The sequence below is a fragment of the Oryctolagus cuniculus genome, chromosome 3 (assembly GCF_964237555.1).
Source record: "Oryctolagus cuniculus chromosome 3, mOryCun1.1, whole genome shotgun sequence".
NCBI classification, from domain to species: domain Eukaryota; kingdom Metazoa; phylum Chordata; class Mammalia; order Lagomorpha; family Leporidae; genus Oryctolagus; species Oryctolagus cuniculus.
This window is the reverse complement of record NC_091434.1, coordinates 184,900,803-184,922,311: the sequence shown is the minus strand read 5'-3', so window position 1 is coordinate 184,922,311 and position 21,509 is coordinate 184,900,803. Positions and strand designations below refer to the sequence as shown.

At 56.1% G+C, this 21,509-nt stretch overlaps 1 protein-coding gene across 4 annotated transcripts in view; it reads right to left on the bottom strand.

Moving 5' to 3' along the window:
• Nucleotides 1–891: 891 nt before the first annotated feature.
• Nucleotides 892–21,509, bottom strand: part of ZC3HAV1 (zinc finger CCCH-type containing, antiviral 1) — a 57,952-nt gene continuing 37,334 nt past the window's right edge. For all 4 annotated transcript variants that reach the window (XM_070071438.1, XM_070071439.1, XM_070071440.1 and 1 more), the window contains exons 9-13: nt 16,426–16,528; nt 9,959–10,049; nt 8,820–8,950; nt 7,990–8,123; nt 892–5,549 (exon numbers count right to left, since the gene is read on the bottom strand). In XM_070071438.1, the coding sequence (XP_069927539.1) occupies nt 5,287–5,549; nt 7,990–8,123; nt 8,820–8,950; nt 9,959–10,049; nt 16,426–16,528 (722 nt within the window). In that variant the 3' untranslated portion in view covers nt 892–5,286. The remainder of the gene's footprint in view (nt 5,550–7,989; nt 8,124–8,819; nt 8,951–9,958; nt 10,050–16,425; nt 16,529–21,509) is intronic.

The window sequence follows — 21,509 nt, the reverse complement described above, 5'->3', positions numbered from 1 at the left end:
CCAGAGCCCCGCTGCAGCCCACAGGCTGAGCGTACTGGCATGCCACCTGTCTGAACACCCACACCCTCCTACCACCTCCCCAGCGTCCCCCGCTCACTCCGGCACATCCCTGTGGTCTCGCCTCCACAATCAGTGACTTGTTCAGGGTCAGCCTTCGCCCCCCCTCGAGGTCCCCCTGATCCTCCAGCATGCACTGTGGACAGTGCACCCGCTACCGCTAACCTCGGATGCCCGGAGCTCCCTTGTCTTCGGCACCCCTGCCTGTGCTGGACATCCACCAGTCTCGGTGGGAACTGCGCCGCACGTCCCGGAAACCCTCAGCTGCTGCCCCAACTGCCGCCCTTCTCCCGTGCCCCGCATCCACCTTCTTTGTGCCTTCAGCCCCTGCCTGTCTTCACTCCCTTCTCATCCAGCCTCCTGTCCCTCTGTCGGCCCCTCCATACTCCCAACCACCCAGATGCTCTTTCAGTCTCACCCACTTGGCAAAAACTAACGGCGGGGGCGGGCGCTGTGGCGCAGCGGGCTGAGCCTCCGCCTATGGCGCTGGCATCCCATGTGGGTGCCAGATAGTGTCCCGGCTGCTCCACTTCCAATCCAGTGCCCTGCTAATGGCCTGGGGAAGCAGCAGAACATGGCACAGGTGCTTGGGCCCCTGCACATGCACGGGAGACCCAGAGGAAGCCCCCAGCTCCCAGCTTCGGCCTGGCCAGCCCCGGCTGTTGTGGCCGTTTGGTAAATGAACCAGCGGATGGAAGATCTCTCTCCCATCCTCCCTCTCTTTGTAACTCTGCCTTTCAAATAAATAAATATGAAAAACAAGTAACCCCTCTCCCACTTTGAACAAATGTGTAGCTTCAGTGATTATCTTTTTGGAAATACCTAGAAACAGAATAAAGACAACAGAACAAAAATTTTTTTATTAGACAGTCAAAAACTAAGCAAACAAAAACAAGAAGCAATGCAATGCTATTGAAACAGACACAGCAGAACTTACTTATGCCCCAGAACTGATGCAATGTTATCCGCGTATCAAGCACCCAGCTAGGCTGGGCGTCAGATGCAGCAAAGCCACGCTTATCAGACTGAGCCCCGGGAGCCCACGCTCCAACGCAGAAAGCATAACGGATACTGAAATGAGCCCAGCAAGGCACAACGTATTTCGTGGTGTCTGGGCGGCAGGGACGCGGTCTAGCCTACGGAAGGGCTCTATGGAAGTTAGCCGTGGCGCTAGGGATCTGCGTCGGGGGAAATGGATCGCGTCAGGCAGTCGCTGGTCTCCCAGCAACCGCATCTATGCAGCCAGGGGAACAGCGGTGCAACGTGTGGGCTACCCCCGCGCCCGCCAAGTGTCTGTGCCCTGGACGACTCTCTAAAGTCCCGCTGGACACGTACGTAGACCTGCAGCTCGGTGCAGCCTCGTCCTATCCCGGTTCAGGCAGGGAAATGGCGCTCGTCAACACAGATGAGTGCGCGGTCTGCCAGCGCCTCCTCCGCCGGGTTTGCACTCTGGTGTCACCCACACCCCTCACCGCTCTCTCTGCTTCCCTCCAGACCTATGCGCGAGTGAAGTGAACGCCTGTCACGTCACAGCGCTCATGCTCAAATTCACCTCCTCTCACGACAATTTCTCACCTTCTGCTCCTCCGTAACCACAGGCCTAGAGCACTGTGTGAACCTGCACAGAAGTCCGTTTCTGAATCCTGTCAGGAGCTACGGAGGCTGCACGGTTCTGCGCTGCCAAGGGAGGGAGTCTGATGTGTTCGGTGGCTACCATGACCGCGAGGGGGGCAGAGCCGCCCGCTGAGCACCCCGCCGAGCACAACCACCCCGCACCTGAGTGTCTCTCCGGACACCCATGCGCGAGGATCCGTCAGAAAGTTCAGGGGAAAGTGGAATTAAACTAAGTTTATTTTAGTGCAAAAGATTTGAAATCCATGCAGCTTTTTCAAAGCATTATTTTGTCATGAACTTTTTGAAGAGCCCTCGTATGCGTGGATCTCCAAATCTTTTTGTACCAAAATAAACATTTTTCAACCCTATCCTCAACGAACTTTTTTATTTGACAGGTAGAGTTTTAGACAGTGAGAGAGACAGAGAGAAAGGTCTTCCTTTTTTCTGTTGGTTCACCCCCAAATGGTCGCCCGGCGCTGAGCCGATCCGGAAGCCAGGAGCCAGGTGCTTCCTCCTGGTCTCCCATGGGGTGCAGGGCCCAAGCACTTGGGCCATCCTCCACCGCACTCCCGGGCCACAGCAGAGAGCTGGACTGGAAGAGGAGCAACCGGGACAGAATCCAGTGCCCCACCCGGGACTAGAACCCACAGTGCTGGTGCCACAGGCAGAGGATTAGCCAAGTGAGCCACAGCACCAGCCCTACTCAACGAACTTTTTTAAAAGCCCTAAAGCTGGCCTCCTCTTGTCCTGCTTCGACAATCTATAAAGCTTCTTGCACAGTTGCAAGTTACTGCGTTTTTTCATATGCAAATAAGTATTTCCAGATGCAGGAACTATTACCATATGCAAATTGGTTATTGTGTCACTAGCTTTTGTTCTGATACCCACATGTACTCCAGAGGTACAAAACAGCTTCTGACCGCCTACCTTCTTTTATGCTCAAATCGACTCATATAGTAGGTGTGCGCATCCGACTACCTCAGTATGTCAGTATAGCTGTACCCCAGTAAAGAACCCCTTATTCATCCGTAGGTGATATTGTTTCTAGCTGATTTTTCATTTATGTCTACTACTGTGTACAGGTAGAGTATATTATCCTGGAATTGCATTTTGAGGAAAATAAAGCATTCGCCCCTTGAAAAGCAGCAGTGCCCACGGAGAGCCATGAGCTGGGCAGAAGAGATACCAAGAACTGCAAGAAGGCCAGAGAGACCTGCGGACAGCGACACAGGGCCAGCGAGGGGGAGATCTTACGACAATGGGTCTCAAGTGTACCCGCAGGCACCATCAGATCTGTTTTGAAAGAGCATAGTCAGTAAGCTTTTACAGACAGAACCATTCTTGCTAAGCAGCGAACACAGATGGGGACACAGGGATGCACGGGCCCTGTGAGAGGTGAGAGGTGAGAGGTGTGGGCCCTGCACAGGGATGCAGTGGGAACTGCTTAGAGGCGGCCAAGGCTGACTTCTGGAGCCACTGGGCACAGGGTGGGGACGCCATATACTCAGGGAGCACGCACATGGGAGAGCGACAGCTCCGTCTTCAGTGTGTGGAATCCAACGTGACCTGAGACAGGCAACCAGAAGTGTCTGTGGGCAGCTGGAACCACCTGGAACCAGCTGGATCCGCTGTGGCTCCACAACATGAGTCAAGGTCAGGAACCGGACTCCAAAACAGAAAGCGAAGTGCAAAGAGCAGGTGACCCGCAGTGACCACGGGGCCAGCACCTACTGCACACAGCACTGCTGCTGCAGCCCTCGGACTGAGTCGTGGACACCTGTACTCGGACGTCTAGCAGAAAACCAACTCTAACGCTAAGTACACGTCTGCTAGAAGCAGCTCCACTAGGAAACGCTGGTGACGGGAGGGGAATGTCGAAACGGAGAGCTGGAAGCAAAACCTGATTCATAATCGGAAGGAAATACTGGTCCAGGGACCTCCACTACCCTAACACCTAATCGCACTATAGAATCCCACACGACCCACTCTGTGTAGGAAAGCGGCCCGGCAGGGACACTGTCCTCTGGGCTCTGATTCTGGGCTCCCCAGACACCAAGCGCGCCTGTGAGGGCCTGTCGGTCAGGAGCAGTGGCCCGGCCCTGATCTTGGCGAGCCACGTCTCTCCTGCGAATGACTACGGGAGCACTTAGGGCTACCAGCCGTGCCCGTGTGACTAATCCTGCAGCTCAGGCCTCCCCGTACACACACCTGCACAACAGCTGGCACCCTTCCGTGCAACCTCATGAGCTGGAACATAAGCATCTACTTTGCCATCATGACATCAAGAGCCCAAACGGGCCGCTCACGCCAACTGGCTGCTTCTCTCCGAGCTACGCTCGCTGCACTGCAGAAAGACTCAACTTGCATGGAGTCTGTCCCCTAAAGGAACGAGGAGATAAAGGGAGTACTACAGGCAGCACTGAAGAGAGCACTACAGAGTACTACAGGCAGCACTAAAGAGAGCACTACAGGTGGCACTACAGAGAACTACAGGCAGCACTAAAGAGGTACTACAGGCAGCACTACAGAGTACTACAGGCAGCACTAAAGAGTACTACAGGAGGTACTAAAGAGTACTACAGGCAGCACTAAAGAGTACTACAGGTGGTACTAAAGAGAGCACTACAGGTGGCACTACAAAGTACTACAGGCAGCACTAAAAAGGTACTACAGGCAGCATTAAAGAGAGTACTACAGGCGGTACTAAAGAGAGTACTACAGGAAGTACTAAAGAGTACTACAGGCAGCACTAAAGAGAGTACTACAGGCAGTACTAAAGAGAGCACTACAGGAAGTACTAAAGAGAATGTTACAAGCAGTACTACAGAGCACTACAGGAGGTACTAAAGAGAATACTACAGGCAGCACTAAAGAGTACTACAGGCGGCACTAAAGAGTACTACAGGAGGTACTAAAGAGAGTACTACAGGCAGCACTAAAGAGAGTGCTACAGGCAGCACTAAAGAGGTACTACGGCAGCACTAAAGAGTACTACAGGCGGCACTAAAGAGTACTACAGGAGGTACTAAAGAGAGTACTACAGGCAGCACTAAAGAGTACTACAGGCAGCACTAAAGAGAGTGCTACAGGCAGCACTAAAGAGAGTGCTACAGGCAGCACTAAAGAGGTACTACGGCAGCACTAAAGAGTACTACAGGCAGTACTGCAGGCGCAGCAGTATTCACATGTCCACTGTTGTTCTCAGCATGCCCCTAAGCACTTCTTGCCTCAGCTTCTCACAAGCTCCCATCCAAGATGCAATGTCTTATGTCCTTGTCTCCAATGGCACAACTAGATCCCTCTGGAACTTCCCAAATCAGTTTTCCTTCGATTAACAAGTCGCGTCACCCAGTGAATGGAGAGGATGGGAGAGAAGCTTCACAGAAAGCCGAGAACGCAGCCCTCGCCAGGCGCGTCGACGACGGCCCACGCTCTGCTTCCGGCCTGGCTCTCGCTGTATGGGGTGCAGCCTGGGCCTCGGAACTTTGGGGCAAAACATGCTTGGGGACCGTGGACTTAAGACTTGAGCTAACTCGGCAAGAACACGTGAACGCTCACTATGATCGGGGCCTGGTTCTGGACGTGAACGGGATGGTGAGGCCCTCAGTCCCGTTTCTAACTGACCACGCACGCCTTGTCTACTTCACTATACTCGATCACATAGGCGGGGTAAATCTGCTCCTTCTGGAAGACGACGAAGACGGAGGGGTTCGACCTCGTGTCCACACAGCTGTCGTACGGCACAGGAGGGCTGGTGTACATCATGTTCCCTTCGACGAAACTGCCAGTAAGCACGCGGGCCACAAACATAACCGTGTTTTTGGCACCAAAGGGGCAATTTTTGTGTGCACAGATGGGGTCTTTTGTGAAGTAGTAGCCTAGAAACAATCAGAAAAAGGTTAAGAATTACTATAGAAAACTACTCTAAAATAAAAGCATTGTTCGCAAAGAGTCTCTATGAGATTGTCTGACATGAGCAGACGACGGGGTGCACACTGTCAACGACACCTCCCTCGGTACGCTCTACAAACGGCGGTTCCAGTGAACCCAAACCCAAGGAACCATGCCACTCACGGCTGGGCAGCGCCGCTCCTGCCAGGGGTCTCTCGTGACCCAATCCATACAGCTGGCGCAGAGGGGCTGACTGGGTGGGCCGGAACCTCTCAGAGCACCGGCCCCCTGCCCACTTGGGACGCAGCTCCCTGCTAATGCACCTGGGAAGGCAGTGGAGGATTCCCAAGTGCTCGGGGCCCTGCACCCATGTGGGAGATCTGGAAGAAGCTCCTGGATCCTGGCTTTGTCCTGCCCCAGCCCAGGCCATTACAGCCATCTGGGGAGTGAACCAGCAGATGGAAGATCTCTCTCTCTAAATCTGCCTTTCATATAAATATATAAACGTTTAAAAATAACATTGGGCTTTTAAAAATAATAATACTTGTTGCTGGAACGAATCCTGAAGAAGACCCAGGGGAGAAACACCCGGTAGGGTAGGAGGAGCCCAGGGGGCCAGCGTGCACCACAGCGGGCTAAGCCCCTACCTGCAGCGCCAGCACCCGACGTGGGCTCCGGTTAGGGTCCCGGGCTGTGCTTCCCATCCAGCAGCTGACCCAGCAGCAGCGGGTGACCCACGTCCTTGGGCCCCGTCACACGTGTGACAAACCTGGCGGCTCCCAGGCTTCAGGCCCCAGCGGTGCAGCCACCCGGGGGTGAGCCAGCAGCGCGAGCTCTGCCTCTCCGTCTCTCCGTAACTCCACCAAATAAATAAACAAATCTGTTTTTTAAGAGGCAAAAAAGGTCACGCTGCCTCTCACACAGCCAGGCAGGGGCTCGGGGCCCGGGCCGCAAGCGCTGGCGTCAGAGCGGCAGCGAGGAAGGCAGTGGCTGAGGGCACCGTGTCCCCTTCAGGGCACAGCTCCAGCTCCCCAGACATCCACCTGATCTCCGGGCACTGCCATTCCCGCCGCTGTCCTCTCCGTGCCGCAGCGTGTAGGCGCGCCTGGGTGGCAGGATCCCGGGACAGCCTGCGGTGCCGCGATGGCCATGGTACCCTGGTCCTGAGAGACACCTAGCTCGTCCTATGGGAGCTGGAGGACGGCGTGGGGGGCGGGCTGAGGTCCTGAGAGACACTTAGCTCGTCCTATGGGAGCTGGAGGACGGCGTGGGGGGCGGGCTGAGGTCCTGAGAGACACCTAGCTCGTCCTATGGAAGCTGGAGGACAGTGTGGTGGGGGGCGGGCTGAGGTCCTGAGAGACACCTAACCCGTCCTATGGGAGCTGGAGGGGGCGCGGGGGCGGGCTGAGGTGCTGAGAAACATCTAGCCCGTCCTATGGGAGCTGGAGAGCGGTGCGGGGAGGGCTGAGGTCCTGAGAGACACCTAACCCGTCCTATGGGAGCTGGAGGGCGGTGGGGCGGGGCTGAGGTCCTGAGAGACACCTAGCCCGTCCTATGGGAGCTGGAGGGGGTGCGGGGGCGGGCTGAAGTGCTGAGAAACATCTAGCCCGTCCTATGGGAGTTGAGCTTGCTTTGAAACTGTGAGAAACTGCTATTCTGTGAAGATGAGCGATTCCTTTCCGTTTGCTTGGTTTATTGTTTAGAGTTCCACGCCATTTAGGAGCAGTGGAAAGAAAGGACTGTAAACATCTGTGTGCGTCCGGTTTGGGGGAGCTGTTACCATGCAGGCTACGGTGCCTTGGATGAACAGAGGACCGGACTCTTATTATGAAAGGGGGGGGGGAGAGGGAGGGGGGAACGAGAGAGAGAGAGAGAGAGAGAGAGAGAGAGAGAGAGAGGAGGGGGGGGTCGAGGGGGGGAGCGAGCGGGAGAGGGAGGGGGGAGGGAGAGAGAGGGAGAGGGGGAGCGAGAGAGTGAGAAAGAGACAGAGCAGAGAGAGGGAGAGAGGGAGCGAGTGAGCGAGCGAGAGCGCTGCCTCCTGGGCGCATCAGCAGGAAGCTGCCTCAGAAGTGGAGCAGAGCTTGACCCCAGGGACTCCAAGACGGGAGCGCGAGGGCCAAGCAGCGGCTGAACCCCAAGTCAGAGGCCGCCCCCCTATTTCAAGTGACTTCACAGGCAGGGCATGGTCAGAAAGAACCACGGCAGCCTGCAGAGCACAGGCAGAAAATGCAGCCAAGAGAGGAGGCAGGCTGCAAATGCGCGAGACGGGGCCCCCAGAAGACAGGGCAGGGCCAGGGGCCAGCGGGCCAGCCCCAGGCCCACGAGCCCCCTCCCTGGGCACTGAAGGTTCCTGGGAGCTATTTCCTCTCCGTGGTTACGGAAGAGCGCCATCCACCTCCTAGCTGGGCCCTCGGCCCCAGCACCAACCTTGTCCGTATTTGGTCTCATGAGGTCCATGCAAGGTCCGGTCGAAATTGTTTGCACAAATAGACTCCACATGGGCACGGCCTGTCGCGTAAAACAGGAGTTTTTCCTCTTTATCCTGCATCGTCAGCTTCTTCCTAACGTAAGAAAAGTGAGACTCAGCACCCGGAACAATCCTCTCCCGCTCCAGTACCCACATCAGTCCCTACGAACGTCTCCTTCCCAGCAGCCTTCAAACGCAGCACTAGCTTGAACGCAGCAGCTGGAATTCACGACAACTTAAATAATGGACACCTACAATCACTGCCCCGTAGAGGTACAAAACTAAGAGAAGCTCAAGTTCACACAACGAGAAAACAGCTGGAGATGAGCAAACTGTTGACACCAAAATAAACCAGCGATGGGGCCGGCGCTGTGGCGTAGCAGGTAAGGCCGCTGCCTGCGGTGCCGGCATCCCATGTGGGCGCTGGTTTGAGACCTGGCTGCTCTACTTCTGATCCAGCTCTCTGCTGTGGCCTGGGACAGCAGTGGAGGATGGCCCAAGTCCTTGGGTCCCTGCACCCACATGGGAGACCTGGAAGAAGCTCCTGGCTCTTGGCTTCGGATCAGCCCAGCTCCAGCCATTGCAGCCAATTGGGCAGTGAACAAGCAGATGGAAGACCTCTCTCTCTCTCTCTCTCTCTCTCTGCCTCTCCTCTGTGTTAACTCTGACTTTCAAATAAATAAATAAATAGATCTTTAGAAAAACTGACCAGTAAATATGATCTTAAAGAACAGATCTGAATCCACCGTGTCAGGTTTTATGCAAGGAAAACCGAGGTGCAGCCACCAACCTCTGAAAAGTGTTCCAGAGCCTGGGATTCTCGATCTTCTTTATCTTCTCGATCTTGACATTCTTCATCGAGGTTTTAAAATGCTCGCTTATTCCGATATATTCTGAACTGTGGGTGCTGAGCTCCAACAACTGGGGGAAAATGACACAATAAACGTGAGACAGGAAGTACTGCAGGCAGCCTGGGGCACGGTGTGGCCCCTTCCAGCAGGAGCCCTAGTGCCAGGCCTCTGGCAGCAGGCGACACCGCTGGCTGAGGGCTTGCACGTGTGGCAGTCCACCCTGTCTGAACCAGGCAGACAGGGACTATCTGTTCGGGTCAATGCAAGGCTAACACAGCCTCCTGCCAAGGAGCAAGGGGATGTCCCCTGTGGCGTCTGGTTTAGTCCGAGGAGCCAGGAAGTCCCGTGCTTAATGCTCCCAAACCACGCAGGAGCAAAGGCACTGAGGTGCCGAGGGGCCCAGCAGAGCAGCCGGCACGAAAGCTGGAGCTGATGAGAGGCCACGCCCGCCCGGCACAGGGTGCCCGAGCAGGCGGGCCGACAGGGAGCCTTCCACAGACCCTCCCACTGTTTAGCTGCAGCCACAGAAAAGCCGCTTTTACTCTCCGAGTCCCAGTTCTCTCGTCTGTAATACACAGACAGCAACATCGAGCTCCCAGGGTAGCTGTGAGGATCTGCCCAAAGGAGACGGTGTGCGGCCGAACCCGGACACAGCCGGTGCCCTCCGGGAGAGCCGCCGTCACCCTGTCGATGTCTGCCCTCGCGCGCCACCCCAGAGCTCTGCAGAAGCCAGCTCGTGCCTCCAAACAGACACACATGGCCTCGGGCGTTCGGTGTGTCCACAGCAGCATGCGGGGTCGACGCCCACTCCGGTTCCTGACCCCAGCTGCCCACCGGTGCAGACCCTGGCAGGCCGCACGCGACGGCTCGAGACTGGGTTCCTGCCGCCCAGGTGGCAGATCAAGCCTGCGTCCCTGGATCTCTGGTCCAGTCCCAGCTGTCACCGGCATCTGGGGGTGACTAGTAGATAGGAATGCTCTTTCTGTCCCTTGCAAATTCAAAAATATTAATAAACACATATAGCAAAATACATCGTCCCACCCTTCAACCTCACCCCAAAACAAGGGAAACCAGGTACCTGATATCCGTCCGAGGGCTGGGGGTCGGCGACTGGCTGAGGGAGGTTCGAGGGGGAAGGAGGCTCTGGCTGGCTCTGCACCTGCGGACAGCTGCAGACAGAGAGCGGGGCTCAGCGGGGTCCCCGCCCCTGACGCCCAGCTGACTGTGACCCTTAACTCCCGCCGCGGCGCCAGGCCGCTGCCAGCAACACTGTCCGCTCTGGGTGTCCCGTGGGCACATTCCGGGACAGAGGTGCCAGCAACCATGCTTTAAAAACAGGGCATTTGCTAAATTAAATACTTCCTTTCCCACTGGTTTAAAATGTAAAACCATCGGCTCTTTTGTATTTCTGCTCAACCTTCGGAGGCCCCGACGTGTTGGCCTGAGCAAGGACGTCCTCAGGTTCTCTGTCAGATGATCAACATTCAGTACACCAGGGACTTGGAGCAGCAGCCTGCCTTTCCTGCACAGACTGTCTCGCAGGACAAGCACACGGGGAACACGGGGAACACGGGGAACACGGGGAACACGGCTCTTCACCGCTGACCCGCAGGCCGTCCACCGCAGGAGAACTGACGGAAGACCACCATGCAGCACCGAGGGAGGGCCCCCGTGCGGGGCTCTTAATCCGCATCACTAAACACAGGATCCGCCCTGACTGCGGTGGACACCAGTGGACACCCGCCCCTTGTGGAGTGTCAGCGTCGTGGGCCAAGGACAACAGGAATCCAACCAGCGGCTACGTCTGAGCACCACTTACAGGAATTCCACATCCAACGACCCCACGAGGAGCCAACTCGCTACACTGCTAGTTCAGGTCAAGATAGTCCATCACCCAGTCTCTTAACAATATTGGCTGGGGCAGGTGTTGTAGCACAGGGGTTAGGCTGCTGCCTGGGACACCTGGGGTTGAGCCCCGCCTCCCTTTCCAATCCAGCTTCCTGTGGTGTGCACTCTGGGAGGCAGCAAGTGAAGACCCAAGTACCTGGGTCCCTGCCACCCACGTAGGAGACCAAGGTGGAGCTCCAGGCTCCCAGGTTCAGCCAGGCCCAGTCCCAACGGTTGCGCCCATTGTAGGGGTGAACCAGCAAATGGAAGGCCTCTTCCTCTCTCTCTCTCTATAACTCTTCCTTTCAAATAAACAAATATTTAAAACTTGAAAATAAAGATTTTAGAATGAGAAAAACTGGCCCCAATTTATCTGTATTTTATTTACTTATTTTTTTATTTTTAAAAATTTATTTCCATTTTTACTTACAAGGCAGAGGGATACAGAAAGATTGTGGTCTTCCATCTACTTGTTCACTTTCCAGATGCCGTAACGGCCAGGGCTGGGCCTGGCCCAAGCCAAGAGCCCAGAATTCAATCCAGGTCTCCCATGTGGGCAGGAGGCACCCGAGTTCTTGAGCCACCACCTGCTGCCTTAGCAGGAGCGGAAAGCCAGCACTTGAACCAGGCCCTCGGACATGGACAGCAGGTGTCCCACTGAACCGAACGCCCACCCATTTGTACTGTAAGCTGATTCCAACTCTGGGTGCGTCCCAAAGCGACACTCAGTCAAGAGCAGAGTGCATACACACAGTGGTTTCCTGGGCCTCCACTGCCTGACATCACAGCCATGTGCGTCTGCGAGTCCGGGCCGATGCTCAGTGATGAAATCAGAGTAAGGCACGTTTTTCCGGACAAAGCACCATCACTCAGCCGCACGTGCCTGTATGTGTACCTGCAGTACAGGCAGGACTGAATGCGCTTCAGGAGGCCGCACACAAGGAACTGGGCTGTGGTTCCCTGCTCAGCACAGCGCTCGCAGCCCCTGCTCGGTCCCAGGCGAGCACGTGTCTCTCCTGGGCCAGGGCAGCATCTGAGCCCATTCTCACCACCACTTCTTTGTCAACTCATTTCATGCACTGATTTTGCTACCTATTTATTATCACGATGTGCCATGCCAAAGCTTTGAGGAACGGATGATCTGGGAGTGGGGAGGAGGCAAGAAGGAGAAAGAATCGTGCTGGGGATGACACACAAGTAACCATACCGGGTACTTTGAAAAGTTGGGGCTGGCTCGTGGTGCAGAGGGTGAAGCTGCCACCTGCAATGTCAGCATCCCGAATGGGGGCCAGTTCAAGTCCTGGCTGCTCCACTTCCATCCCAGCCCCCTGTTATGATGCCCGGGAAAGCAAAGCAGAGGAGGGTGCCCAAGTGCTTGGGTCCCTGCCACCCAGGTGGGAGACCGGATGGACTTCCAGGCTCCTGGTCCAGCCCTGGCAATTGCAGCCATTTGGGAGTGAACCAACAGATGGAAGATCTCTGTCTCTGTTTATCTCTTCTCTCTCCCTTCCTTTCTCTGTAACTCTGCCTTTCAAGTAAATAAAATAAATCTTTTTTTAAAAGTTAATGGAAAAATGGAATGAAACATGGTGCAAATAAAACAGTGGCAATCCGCGCCGAGAGGTTTCCTAACGCTCATTTCCCGTGACCTTTGCGAAGGCCTCTCCTACTGCCAAGGACGGGCAGCGAGCATGACGTGGTCACTGCAAACGGTGCTGGGGGCAAGAGAGGGCCACAGCGGAGGCCTGCGCGGCCCTGCAGCCGCGTCAGGAAGGCGGGGATCTGCGGGTGTTGGCAGAGGGTGGGAGACCCCGCAGCAGCTGCGACACGTGCACCTCGCCGGGCCACAGCAGAGCCATTCCAGGAGAGCGGAGAAATACAAGCCAGCTTCTTCCCTCGGAAACACACGTGCCCAGCAAGAAACCGCCAGCCACGGTTCGAAGGTCTGCTGACCGAAGGGCAACAAAGGACGGTTTCCGTGGCTGGGGCTAAACACGAGGAAGGGAACTGTTAAAAAGCCCCGTGACTTAGATTTCTTTTAAAAAAAAACATGCAGTTTTGCTGCTCTAAGGAAACACAGTTCAAACGGAATTCCATCCAGACCTCCTGCCAGAATCACTGTTTTTTTAGGAGTTATTTATTCATTTAATTGAAAGACAAAGTAACGGGGGTCAGGGGACAGAAAGAGAGACGGTCTTCCATCGGCTGGTTCACGCCTCCAAGTGGTCACAACGGCCACGGCTGCTGCAGGCCAAAGCCAGGAGCCTGGAGCTCCACCTGAGCGCTCACAAGGGCGGCCGGGGCCATCCTCTCCTCTGCTGCTTTCCCAGGCGCACCAACAGGAAGCCAGCATGGAAGCGGAGCTGCTGGGACTCGAACCGGCACTCTGATATGGGATGCCAGCGTCACAGAGGCTTAACCCATTGTGTCCCAAGGATCATTCTAATGAGCAGACACAGTTACGATGATGTCATCAATTGCCTGAATGCAGGCGGCACCCCCACGCCGTCTTATTCTGCCTTTTCCCCACCAAACACCGGTCAGGAACTTGAGTAGCCCCTTAGCGCCTCGTGCACCAGACTTCCTGGAAGTCCCAGGAAGCCATGGACTTTGCCTCTCCCTTCCGAACCCTTCATGTGTCTTAGTTTATTAATTTGAATATTAAAAGCATTCAAGGGACCATGGCAGATTCTAATTCTAGGGTAATCAAATTCTAGGAAATCAAAAAAAAAAGAAATTCAGACAAAATTAGGCACTCAGTGGTGGAGGGTAAGGTTGAAGGGGTAAGACTGGAACTCGGAGGTTAAAATTAAGTCATCTTCACTATAACACAGTGGTCCCCACATACCCCCAGAGGATACATTCCAGACACCCAGCGGATGCCAGAAACCATGAACAGCACTGAACCTACTGATACTGCTTTTTCTTGTACATTATCTGGCAAAGCTTGATTTGTAAATTAGGCACAGTAAGTGACTGACAACACCTATAATGAAATAGAACAACTACAACAACATGTGGTAATGAAACTTCTGCACATGTGATCCCCCTCCCCCTCCCCCTCCACATCTTCCTGTGCTGGGCACTGTCACTCAGCATCAGTGGGTCCTCTCCTCCCCCTCCTCTCCCCTTCCCCTTCCCCCCTCACATCCTCCTGTGCTGGGCACTGTCACTCAGCATTCTTGGGTCTCCCCTCCCCCTCCCTCTGCATCTTCCTGTGCTGGGCACTGTCACTCAGCATCCTTGGGTCCCCCTCTCCCCCTCCCCCTCCCCAACATCTTCCTGTGCTGGGCACTGTCACTCAACATCAGTGGGTCCTCCCCTCTCCCCTCCCCCTCCCCTCCCCTTCCCCTTCCCCCCCTCACATCTTCCTGTGCTGGGCAGTGTCACTCAGCATCCTTGGGTCCCCCCTTCCCCTCCCCCTCCACATCCTCCTGTGCTGGTCAGTGTTACTCAACATCATTGGGTCTCCCCTCCCCTCCCCTCCCCCTCTCCCTCCCTCTGCATCTTCCTGTGCTGGGCAGTGTCACTCAGCATCCTTGGGTCTCCCCTCCCCTCCCCTCCCCTGCCCTCCCCCCCATCTTCCTGTGCTGGGCACTGTCACTCAGCATCCTTGGGTCTCCTCTCCCCCGTCTCCCACATCTTCCTGTGCTGGGCACTGTCACTCAGCATCCTTGGGTCTCCTCTCCCCCGTCTCCCACATCTTCCTGTGCTGGGCACTGTCACTCAGCATCCTTGGGTCTCCCCTCCCCTCCCCTGCCCTCCCCCCCCCCATCTTCCTGTGCTGGGCACTGTCACTCAGCATCGTTGGGGGATTGCTTTCAGGACGCTTCCTGGATACCAGAACCTGCAGGTTTTTATATAAAACGCAGCTTTTCCATATAACCTACACACATCTTCCTACATATATATAATTTTAAAAGACTTATTTGTCACTTATTAAATCTAAGGCAGAATGACAGAGCGAGGGATGGACAGGTAGAGAGACAGAGATCCTCCCTCTGCTGGTTCACTCCACAAATGCCCTCCATGCCATAGCTGGGCCAGGCAGAAGCCAGGAGCCCTGATCCATCCGGTCTCCCACGTGGGCTGAGGGGCCCAGGGACTTGAGCCATCCTTCACTGGCTTCCCAGGGCACTGGCAGGGAGCTGGATGGGAAGAGGAGCAGCTCTGACACGGGAGGCTGGCGCGCAGGCGGAGGTTAACCCATGGGCCACGGCACCCTTTCCTGTGCACCTTCAATCATCTCTGATTACTTATGTTCACACAGTGTAAAGCCTATGTGAGGGAGACACACGTGCGCACAGCGCACACACGTGTGCGCACACACAGTTAACTGCAGGGGAATAAAAATCGCACGAGGAGGGGCCAGCGCTGCGGGCCGCGGGCAGGTCTCTGCTTACGATGCCAACATCCCATATGACAGCACCAGCCTGAGTCCAGCTGCTCCACTTCCAGTCAAGCTCCCTGCTGATGCCTGGGAAGCAATGGCAGACGGCCCAAGTGCATGCACATGGAAGACCTGGACGGAGCTCCCAGCTCCGGGCTCCAGCCTGGGCCTGCCACTTGGGGAGTGAATCAGAGGATGGACAAGCTCTCTTTTTGTCTCCCTCTCTCTCCCCACCCCGCCCCCACTCTCAACTGTCACTCTGCCATTCAAATAAATAGATTGAACAAATGTTTTTTAAAAAGTAGTAAGAGCAGCTACAGGTACCAAACACTGATGTATTAGTGCAGTTCTGTCCGGAATGTATTGATCAAGCAACCTGGAGGACATATTATGACGAAGCCATTTTATGGATGAGAGGGTTCAGAGTGAGTCCTTGGTCCAAATCTAGTCCACTAACAACACGCGGGCAGACTGTGGACCCAGGCGATCCGCAGCCGGGCTGCGACCCGAGGCTGCTCCAGTTCCCAGGCGGGACAGGGGCCACTCCTGAGGCCCGGGCACGGCTCAGTTCCCAGCCTATTCGTGGATCCTTGCAAGAGGCTATTTTCCAGTCTCTCGCATTTCTTTTTATAATTTCCTTTTTTATGAACTACCCTGGACACTTGCAACCAAAAGAACCTAATTAGAACACCTTGATTCCTCTGCCTTGAAAGCTGTTTACATAATCATCCATCACCCAGGAAACACCATAATGTTCACAGACAGTGTAATTTTACTACGCATTCCATGAGCAAACAGTTACAATGACTCGCCCACAGCAAAAATGTCCTTGAAACACCCCCATCACTGTGACTTGGTCCGATCATCATGTCACTTAGATTAAACTAAAACGAAAGAAGCAGCTCTCCCCATCAAGCTCACTTTCTCCAGCCCTCCCTCTGGCTTGTCTCTCCATCTCACTCTGCACCTCCCGTTCTCCACAGGTCAGCGGCGAAATTAAAGACACACAGAGGAACCCACAGCAAAACAAGACCCCACACGGCGCCTACCTCTTAGGCACCCCCAGGAAGCCAGCCGCTCACGGCGGGCCCGGGTGAGAGAGCTGCCCAGAGTTGCCCGGGGGTCAGGGGAGACACTGGCCCCCTGCGCTGGCACTCCTGTCACGCCACCCTGCTTCCCCAGTGCCCTCCTCACTCCTCATTCCGCAGGAGCACACTGTGCGCCGAGGAGCCCACCCGCGGAGCCCGCGGCAGCGCGGGGCCACTTACTCCAGTATCCTTTTCATCTGCTCCACCTCCCACAGGGACACGAAGGCTGGCCTCCTCGCAACGCCCTTCTGAGTCTTGGAAGCTATGTTGGTCTGAATCATCCCTTTAGGTGAAAACAAACAAACAAGAATCAAGAATTAGTCCGGAAAGGCTTCTTGTAGTTTGTCCCAGGGCTGTTGACACAGCAAACTTCTGTGTAGGTACGAAAGACCCGACCCTCTGGACGAAACCGCTCGCGAGAGGAAAACTCGTGCCTCAACGCTCCTATGACGAGACCCAGAGAGCAGCGTGGTGCCGAGGTATCCGCCAGAAGCAAGAGACCTACGTTCACACGAAGATCGGCACCAGTGCTCACAGCAACATTCGTGTTTGGTTGTTACTACTTGGTTAGATATTACCTGGCAATTACAATAACAAAAATGGAAACAACCCAAATTTCCGTCACCTGCTGAGTTCAAAACAGGCTGTAGTGTATCCATGTAATGGAATTTCATCCAGCAAGAGGAAGACGAACTACCATACAAGCAGCAGCACACACGAAGCCTCTACGCCGAGGGGCAGAAGTCAGCAACATGCAAAGTATACTCCAAAGGTATCGGCCTGGGGCCTGGGGCAGGGGGTCAGCCCTGGTGGGCCTGCTGCTGGCCATGGAGCAGGGGGAGTGGTGATGTGGGCAACTCTTTGTCTTCCTGCTTTCTTCACCACAACTCTTGTGGCTGTACCAAGATGAGGCACCGTGGTCTCCCCAGCTCCCAGGACACGCGTGTGACAGCTCGACACATGTCAAGTCGCCGGCACAAGATGCATCGGGCGCACCATGCACTCTGGGGAGCCAGGTTCATTTTGCCATGGGACCCTGCAGGGACCTGTGACTGCGGGATCCTGATGGCTTTGTCCCAAGGCAAGAGGCCCTGGACCTGCCCGGGATTGGGCAGAGGTCTGCGCCCGAGACAGACCTGCTTTGGCATGTAGCACCACCGGCCTCTTGCAGGCCTGAGGCGCACGCCAAGCTTACACGGGGCCTGGCGACTGTGTGACCCACCTACAGCCTGCCGGAGTAGTAGCCGCGGGACTACCTCTACCATCTCCCCTACAAGCTGGAGTAGGCAGCGTGGAGTCCCACGGCTGCTTTGGGACTCGGTGCCAGGCTGATCAAACCCAGCAGAGACCAGCTCCCAGCAATCCTGCCCCCAGGCCAGCACCTGCAGACAGAGCCACTGCCCCTTCAGCACCCCACAGAGCTCCATGGTCCCCGCCGAGCGCTCCGGCACCCCAGCCAGCATCAGCAGTGGCTGACGGGCAGTGCTGGGCAGCGAGCCCACCTCAGCAGGGGCGCTGGTCTTGCTGGGCTGAGGGCTCCGGAGGTGGTCTTGCATTGTGGCAGTCAAAGACACGAGACAAGGAATCGAGACTACCACAGGTCCAGGGAGCGGCTGGGAGGGACGGACTGCAGGTCCAGGGAGCGGCTGGGAGGGACGGACTGCCGGCCCAGGGAGCGGCTGGGAGGGACGGACTGCAGGCCCAGGGAGAGGCTGGGAGGGACGGACTGCAGGTCCAGGGAGAGGCTGGGAGGGACGGACTGCAGGCCCAGGGAGCGGCTGGGAGGGACGGACTGCAGGCCCAGGGAGAGGCTGGGAGGGACGGACTGCAGGCCCAGGGAGAGGCTGGGAGGGACGGACTGCAGGCCCAGGGAGAGGCTGGGAGGGACGGACTGCAGGCCCAGGGAGAGGCTGGGAGGGACGGACTGCAGGCCCAGGGAGAGGCTGGGAGGGACGGACTGCAGGCCCAGGGAGAGGCTGGGAGGGACGGACTGCAGGCCCAGGGAGAGGCTGGGAGGGACGGACTACAGGCCCAGGGAGAGGCTGGGAGGGACGGACTGCCGGCCCAGGGAGAGGCTGGGAGGGACGGACCTCCACACGGCAGTTCTGGGAAAATCCGGGTTTGCGGCGTGTTACAAGACCGCATCACTAAAACCTACCAACAGCAGACCTGGCCAACTATGACTTGGCATACTACCTAGGGCAGCAGCGGCATAAATACCCACAGGCCCAGAGACAGTAAACAAACCGCCTGGAACTTCTAGAAGGATGGCCCCAAGTGAAGCCAGCCTGCTGTCACCAGTACTTCAGTGTGCACACGGTGTTGTGTACCACCGAGCACCGGGCACTCCCAGGGAGCACCAGCACCGAGCACCAGCACCGAGCACCAGGCACCAGGCACTCCCAGGGAGCACCAGCACCGAGCACCAGCACCGAGCACCAGGCACTCCCAGGGAGCCTGAAGAGCAAAACAAGGCACCAGAAACCCACATCCAGAGCTGAAATTTCCAGACGCCTGGACGGATGTTTCAGAACAGCTGTTTTGAGGAAATCCAACAAAACTCAAGAGGACAGAGCCGACGCAACCTTCTAGCGAGGGTTGATGGAGAGAAGGAAATGATTAAACAAGCGCAAGCAGAAAAGCTGCAACTGAAAAGCACACGGGCAGAGGCTGACGGCACGCAGGGCGCTGAGAGCAGCGGTCAGACGGGAAGGGCCGGGCTCAAGCTCAGGGCAGCTGACAACAGGGGGAAGGCAGAGCGCGGAGAGCAGCCTGCGGCAGGTCCGGGGCAGGCAGTCAAGTCACGGAGCCCAGGGAGCCCCGGAAAGGCCAGGAAAGCGCACGAGCTCAGGATACAACACCCCCCGGCCCAGGGAAGCCTGCAGAAAGGTCGGAGGTCACCCGTCACCCAAGCCCGGTGACGGCCAAGCTGCCCCGGTGAACGGACAAAGCAAGGGGCCCCGCGTGCCTGACGGCGATCCTCGGAGAACTCTCACGAGTCAGGAGAGAAGGGGTTTTCACCGAACCACACGGAAGAAAGGACAAAATCCAAGAATACTGTGTCCAGCCTACCGCCACACCCCTCAGATAGGAGGGCTACACAGTCCCAGACACACACCACCGGATCTGGGCCCGCGTTCACCACGCTGGCTCCGCACAGCCCTGGAGTCCTCGCGAAAGCCATCGGGCAGGAGGAAGGGGAGAGGGAGTGAACAGAGAGCAGTCCCACTGTGCCTGCGTGCAGACACCATCTCACCCAGGGACCCTGCGCCAGCGCTGTGACACAGCAGGGTGAGCCACACAGCAGGGTGGTGCGGGCAGCCTGTCAGCGTGCCGGTTTGAGGCCCAGTCGCTCCACTGCTAATCCAGCTTCCTGCTAATCCCCCTGGGAAGGCAGCGGAAGACGGCGCAAACACTTCAGCCCCTGATCCCATCTGGGAGACCCAGCTGGAGTTTCCAGTTCCTGGCTTTGGCCTGGACCAAACCTGGTTGCTGTGGCTATTTGGGGAGCGAACCAGTAGATGGAATATATCTCTATCTCTGTATCTCCAATATATAAATCTTTAAAACATATTACAGGGGCTGGCGCTGTGGTTTAGCGGATAAAGCTGCCGCCTGCAGTGCCAGCATCTCATATGGGCGCCAGTTCAAGTTCTGGCTGCTCCTCTTCCGATCCAGCTCTCTGCTGTGGCCTGGGAGGGCAGTGGAGGATGGCCCAAGTGCTTGGGCCCCTGCACTCACATGGGAGACCTGGAAGAAGCTCCTGGCTCCGGATCAGCTTAGCTCCAGCCGTTGCGGCCATTTGAGGAGTGAATCGGGGATGAAAGACCTCTCTCTCTCTGCCTCTCTGTAGCTCTGCCCTTCAAATAAATAAATAAAATCTTTAAAATATATTACAAAGCCACAGTAATTAAAACAGCATGGTACTGACATAAAAGCAGACCCCTATGGAACAGAATCTACCCTAGAAGTAAACCCACACATCCGCAGCCAACTCATCTTTGACAAAGGTGCAAAGAACATGCATTGGAAAAAAGGACAGTCTCTTTAATAAACATTATGGGGACAAAGGATATCACAAGAATGGAACTAGACCCCCACCTCTCACCAGTACAAAAATCAACTAGAAATGGATTACAGACGTGAATGTGAAACCTAAAACTTTGGAACTATTAGGAGACAGCACAGGGACAACACTGGATTGATTGATTCCTGCTTCAACCAGGCCCAAACCTGGCCTCTGCAGGTCTCTGTGCATGTTTGGGGTTTGCCCAGCAGATGGGAGCGCCCTCTCTCGTCTCTGCCTCTCCTTCTATCTGTCCCTCTTTCTCTGCCTCTCAAATCAATAAAAGAGAAAAAGAAAAGACAGGGCAAGCTCGTGGCCTGGCAGGTAGAGGGTCACTGTGGCAGCACAGGGGTCAGGCCGCCCCTCCAGACACCTCCCCCTAGCAGAGGTTGTTTGAGTCCGGCTGCCGGCTGCAGATCCAGCTCCCGGCTGTCGCGCCTAGGAACAGGCAAAAGACAGCCGCGTGCTTCAGTACTGTCCACCATGTGGGAGGCTGGAGTGGGGCTTCTGGCTCCTGGCCCAGACCCAGCTAGTGCAGCCATTCAGGGAGTGAACCAGCAGCAGATGGAAGATTCTCTCTCCCTGTCAAATAAATTAATCTTGAAAAGAAAACAAAAACAGACGCCTGCATCCCATAGCGGAGTGCCTGGGTTTGATTCCCACTCTGGCTCCCAATTTCAGCGGCCTGCCGGGGTAGACCCCCAGGGGTAGCTGCGTCCCTGTCACCCTCGCGTGAGCCTCTAGGGGGCAGCACTGTGGCATAGTGGGTTCAGCTGTCAGGGGCACCAGCATCCCATGAGGCTGCTCCACTTCCCATCCAACTCCCTGCTAATGGCTGGGAACGCAGCGGAAGAGATGGCCCAAGTGCTTGGGCCCCTGCGCCCATGTGGGAGACCTGCAGGGGGTCTCCCATGCAAGTGCAGGGGCCCAAGCACTTGGGCCATCTTCTACTGCTTTTCCAGGTGCATCAGCAAGGAGCGGAATTCGAAGTGGAGCAGCTGGGACTCGAACCAGCACCCATATGGGATGCCGGCACTGCAGGCGGCGGCTTTACCTGCTGTGCCACAGCACGGGCCCCTAAAAAACTTTTTTTAAGAAGTTGTAGCCTCTAGCTGCAGCCCTGGCCCAGCACTGGCCGTTTTGAGCATTTGAGAAGGTGACCTAGCAGACAGAGGCTCTGTGCATGTGTGTGTCTATG